General features: G+C 40.2%; 1 protein-coding gene across 1 annotated transcript in view; it reads left to right on the forward strand.

Moving 5' to 3' along the window:
- Nucleotides 1–4312, forward strand: part of gpr139 (G protein-coupled receptor 139) — a 65880-nt gene extending 61568 nt beyond the window's left edge. Inside the window, exon 2 of the mRNA XM_068056768.1 lies at nt 3378–4312. Coding sequence (XP_067912869.1) covers nt 3378–4312 — 935 coding nt within the window. The remainder of the gene's footprint in view (nt 1–3377) is intronic.
- The last annotated feature ends 1688 nt before the right edge of the window (nt 4313–6000 follow it).

Consider the following 6000-nt stretch of genomic DNA (forward strand, 5'->3'; position numbering starts at 1 on the left):
AAGGCCAGACCAGAAGGACAAAAGAAAGTATATGCACTAGGACACTGTGGCCAGAATTTTCTGCTCTTGCAGGACCTCAGAAGATCTTTCATGAGGCAGGACTTGAACCCACTGCATGGATGAGCCCCTGATGGCAATCCATTTTCTGATTTCAGGCCCATTTGCATATTTCAAGCCAGCTTCTCGGCCTAGACCAGGGCCTCTTTCTGAAAGGGTGGCTGTGGTAGGCTTTGGAGCCAGTGGCAAACTGCGGCAGAATGATGCCATGTTAATTTTAACTGTTGGGCCTTCATTACCGGATTACCATGCTCTCGGCCCACCCCTACTCCTCCTGGCCCCACACAGGAAAGTCAAAAACTTAGCTTTCGCATCCCAAATTTCATCTGAGCTGTTTCAATCTCAGAGAAATCCCACTCAAGCCAGAGCTTAAAATTACAGTTGGAGACAAATGGCATAATTGGACCCAAACTTGCATATTTAAAGAAGGATCCTCCCCACCCCCCAGCTCGGCTTCAGGCAAATGCCTTTGCCGCCTGCTGAGAAGAACAGATTAAAATTAGGATAGTTGGGACCCAAATGGAAAAGGAGCAATGAAGTCACCCATGGCATTTTAGCTGGTCCTCCACGGGACACTTCAGGTCAATTTCCTCCTCCCCCACTCTGAAGCTTTATACCAATGTGAAATCATTAAAAATTGTCACCGTAACAACAGATTGTTCTATTTTAAGCCAAAAGTGTTGTCCGCCCTGCCCCACTCCCATTCTCCTGTGGAAGTACTCATCATTTCTAACAGCCATTTATGTTAAAAGGTCATCTGGTTTGTTGCTCAAAGGAAATGACATGATGCACAATATTCCTTGGTGATGAATAATATATAGTTTTCTGGGTCAAAAGCTTAAAAATTTTGATCAAGTCCTGATAAGTCAGTCTCTCTGCCCAAACAACTTCAAAAACCGGCCAAAAGCTAATCAATACTTTCATTTTGCAGCTAATGCTTACAAGTTTTCATAAGTACTGCTTTGTTGACATACTTAGGATTTTGACAAGCTTTTTCATGTCTTGTCAATGTAGCTGAAAGAAAGACAGAAAGGTTTTGAAGCTCCTGCTTAAAGTTCATATTAATATTCAAGGTGCCCATCATATTATGAAATATCTCAAGCAGCGAAGGATCATGCAAGAGGATAGAGCTTCCACTTTGCAACTGGCGATTGTGGTAGTTTTTGAGAAGTCTTTTTTCTTTAAAATTCACCTCAAACTCATTTACATAAAACCAAATATAAAATTTGCCATGAACCAGTGCAGTCATGCAACATTTTAGAGAGTAATATTTTTAAAAATTATATGTTAAAAATATGCCATGACATTTGGGCGGCACAGTGGTTAGCACCGCAGCCTCACAGCTCCAGGGACCCGGGTTCAATTCTGGGTACTGCTCTGTGCAGAGTTTGCAAGTTCTCCCTGTGACTGCATGGGTTTTTGCCGGGTGCTCCAGTTTCCTCCCACTACCAAAGACTTGCAGGTTGATAGGTAAATTGGCCATTATAAATTGCCCCTAGTGTAGGTAGGTGGTAGGGAATATGGCATTACTGTAGGGTTAGTATAAATGGGTGGTTCTTGGTCGGCACAGACTCGGTGGGCCAAAGGGCCTGTTTCAGTGCTGTATCTCTAAATAAAAATAATTATTTAAGAGTTAAGACTTAATACAGTTGAAAATAGGCTTTTTGCAAAAATAACCATTTTTAATGAGCTTGCCTAGTCCACCACCACTGAGGACCCCGATTTTAATGAACTACCTTTAAAAACTATACTGAACGATCGATTTCAGGGGGCACTACGCAGACTACATCGATTCCCCAGGGGCCGGCAGCACTGTGGACTGCTGCCTCTGTGAGTCTCTTTAATGATATCAATGGTAAATGCTGCACGAGTTGCGCAGATAGCGGCCCACAGTGCTCCCTGCCTCTGACAAGCCGCCATAATCTGCGTAGCGCTATGCAAAATATTTTCCCCCAATGTCTCTTAAAATGTGTCTGTTAGTGTCCTTGCCACTAAACAAAAAGCTTAATTTTAAGGATCTCATCAAAGGGCGGCACAGTGGGGGCGGTACAGTGGCGCAGTGGTTACCACCGCAGCCTCACAGCTCCAGCGACCTGGGTTCAATTCTGGGTACTGCCTGTGTGGAGTTTACAAGTTCTCCCTGTGTCTGCATGGGTTTCCTCCCACCACCAAAAGACTTGCAGGTTGATAGGTAAATTGGCCATTATAAATTGCCCCTAGTGTAGGTAGGTGGTAGGGAAATATAGGGACAGGTGGGGATGTGGTAGGAATATGGGATTAGCATAGGGTTAGCATAAATATTTGATGGTCGGCACAGACTCGGTGGGCTGAAGGGCCTGTTTCAGTGCTGTATCTCTAAATAAAAAAATAAATAAAGGTTTGCAAACAAGCATAATTAGCAGAAACTGGCAATGGTGATTAATCAATGAGAGAACTTGGCCAGTTTTGTGGATCAGGGACAACTTCTTGTGTAATATTTTTAAACTAGTGTGAACAATCACAGAAACTCAAGTTGCACTGGATGCAATTTCTGCCAATTTCTCCCGGTGCAACCCTGGCAGAGGTGTGGCAGAACGACATGGGTCCCAGCTCACATTGGGGGTTCCTGCTCGGCCTTGTAAGGGTGGGAGCTTTCTCAGGTCAGTCCAGACTATCAGACACTTTATGGAAGGCTGGAGACTGGTAATCTTAGTGAAGTGAATGTGCCCACCTTCAGAAGGATAAAAGTGGGTCCCACTGGGAGGGTTCAGGCGAGCTATACCCATGAAGTTTAAGATCATTTTATTCTAAATTGTTATCGACTCCCTTACCAATTGTTCCTTGGTGAGATGGGGGATGGGCAGAGGCAAGACCAGGAACTTCACCCCCGCTCCCTGGAATAACTGTGTGCTGTTATTGCAGGTACTGGGCTTTCCAACAACGTGGGGTTTGTGTGCACCTAAAGTGTGCCTGTAGTGGTGCAGGGCAATTCTAGTAAAGTGCCCTTCCACTGATCTGGTTGGGTCAACACTGCAGGACAGTCACGATAGTGACCCTTACACGACTACCAGGATTGCAGACTGTGCATTTTAAGAATGCCAAAAGGACCAAGATTGTTTACTACTTTATTTATCTCAAGGAAAAGATCAAAATGTACATTCTTTTCTGGTGTAGCGACACATAATTGAAAGAAAATGGAAAATGTTTTGCCTGAAATCAATTGAGAGATAACTTAGTTCTTCTTTAGTTAAATAAAGTAACCGCAATGCACCAAAAAGTTTAAAGTGACGAATTGCCTTGTAGTATATGAATGTCTGAATAAACTTTTCTTTCTTTCCCAGCTAACATACTCACGGTAATCATCCTTTCTCGGTTGGTGGCTCGGAGACAGAAGTCCTCCTACAATTATCTCCTGGCCCTGGCTGCTGCAGATATACTTGTCCTTTTCTTCATTGTCTTTCTTGATTTTCTGCTTGAAGACTTCATTCTGGGCCAACAACTGCCTCAAGTACTGGACAAAATAATTGGAGTCCTAGAATTCTCTTCCAATCACACATCTATTTGGATAACTGTTCCTTTAACCATTGACAGATACATTGCTGTGTGTCACCCACTTAAGTACCATACAGTGTCCTATCCTGCACGCACTCGGAAAGTCATAGTGAGTGTGTATGTTATATGCTTCTTGACCAGCATACCATACTACTGGTGGCCCAACATCTGGAGTGAAAATTATACAAGTACTTCCATGCATCAGATCCTGATCTGGGTCCACTGTTTTACTGTATACTTGGTGCCATGTTCAATTTTCTTTGTTCTGAATTCAATTATTATTCACAAACTTAAAAGGAAAAGTAACTTTCGCATGCGGGGGTACTCCACAGGGAAGACAACAGCTATTTTGCTCACTATTACAACCATATTTGCAATACTCTGGGCACCAAGAATGGTAATGATTCTCTACCACCTCTACGTATCACCAATACATAATGGTTGGTTAGTGCACATATTGTCAGACATAGCCAACATGCTTGCTTTGCTGAACACAGCCATCAATTTCTTCCTTTATTGCTTTATCAGTAAACGTTTCCGCACGATGGCAGCTGGGACACTGAAGGCCTTCATTAAGTGCCAGAAACAGCCGGTGCAATTTTATACAAACCACAACTTCTCAATCACCAGCAGTCCATGGATCTCCCCCGCCAACTCCCACTGTATCAAGATGCTTGTGTACCAATATGATAAGGATGGAAAACCTCTGAAGATATCACCATGATCTGGAAATTTAATGCCTAACTGGGAAAACATTATTTGAAGATCACAATGCCTGATCATTTACTGTTCAAATAAATGCATATTGTAGTGTCAACTTCTACCTTTTCCAGTATTTTAATGTGACTTTGCTCACCATTGAGATGTTAGTAACTTCTGCACATATGGCATTAATCACATCTTCTCCAAGAGCAAATTAAGAATATGTAAGTTACGGTGAGATCTTAGCATGCAAAATGGAGCAGAAAAATTGTGGAAGAGTAGCAAAAACAGGTGCAAAAGGATAACAGATTGCAAAAAAAAAGACTTTGTGCTTAATTTACAATCACTTATACCAAAAGATTGTATGCTATGTATTCTTTAATCAGTAATATTCCTTAAGGGTCCTTAAGGATTTTATGATACAAATTCTGTTGAGTGGAAGGACAGTACTTGGATTTTTAGTGTCTAACTCAGTCGGATCCTACAGTGCAAATATGGGAGAGGGGGTGTTTTTTGCAAACATATCATGAACCTAATTAATTTACTATGTGAATCATTTAGAGAGGTACTCAGGTGAAATATTTGAGTAAATGTGAATTCTCTGTTGCCTGGTCTGTTCTAATTGGAATTTTTAAACATGCTTTTTCCACAAATTCAGTGGAATTTGCTTTAACATTTAATAGTTATAAAAAGGGTGGGCAGAGAGAGAATCATTTATGGTTTCTGTTCCAAAACGTAAAGCTAATTAGTAACTGTTCACATGCTGTTTCATCGAGCAGTACACAATAATTTATCATATCTATTACTTTACAAAAAGAAAAAGAACCCAATAATTCCAGAGAATGTGTACAATAATTGTATGGACTTTATACACAGAAGCAAAGAGATTGTTACTGATTGATTATCCTGAATATATGAGCTTATTGAACTTTTAGAAGCAATCACCAAGAAACAGTTTGTCAGCAAACACAAGTTGCACTTAGAGGTCTTGAGATGTATTTGTTCTATAAACAGCACTTCAGACATTTGCTGAAACGTAGGTTTTGTAATTGTGTGCTACTAACAGCATTGTGAAGATGAATATTACGGCACATTTTATAACTAGACAACAAAAGAACTCAATAGTAGTTCCAGTCCGTGTCATAACGGCTTATCTCTATTTCATTTATGTAATAATTCTGTAATCACATTTTCAAAAAATTTAAATTGTGCAGGAGGGGTATGGTTTTTAGGACTGCAGATAATGATAGGTCCACATTGTACTCTTTATTCAAAACATCTAACTGACAGAATTAGAACTTTAAACACTTTTTGTAACAGTAAATAATGGTTGTATTGTGAATGCACTGTGATTGTTGAACATTATTATTCTTGCTTACAATACTTTGCACAATAAATTTAAAAGAATGCTGACAGGTTTTATATGTTCATTAATTGTTAAATTTTCACCTATGGGCTAATAATAGTAGTTTAAATTCTTTTACTGCCTTAATTATGAACATTATCCAGGAGTGGGCTTCTCATAAGCTACTTCTTATTGTTAAGAAATCAACCAAAGCCTACACTTTCCACAGAATGTACTGGATCAGATTCGGTTATCTTTGTTTCAGTAATGCTTTTACTACATTTAAATCAATTTCAAAATGAAATGTGCTTTGTTTGTGTTTTGATTTCCATTATTATTTTATTCCAGGCGGTATTCAAAGTTGC

This window comes from Heterodontus francisci, chromosome 24 (assembly GCF_036365525.1).
Source record: "Heterodontus francisci isolate sHetFra1 chromosome 24, sHetFra1.hap1, whole genome shotgun sequence".
In the NCBI taxonomy this organism is placed as follows: domain Eukaryota; kingdom Metazoa; phylum Chordata; class Chondrichthyes; order Heterodontiformes; family Heterodontidae; genus Heterodontus; species Heterodontus francisci.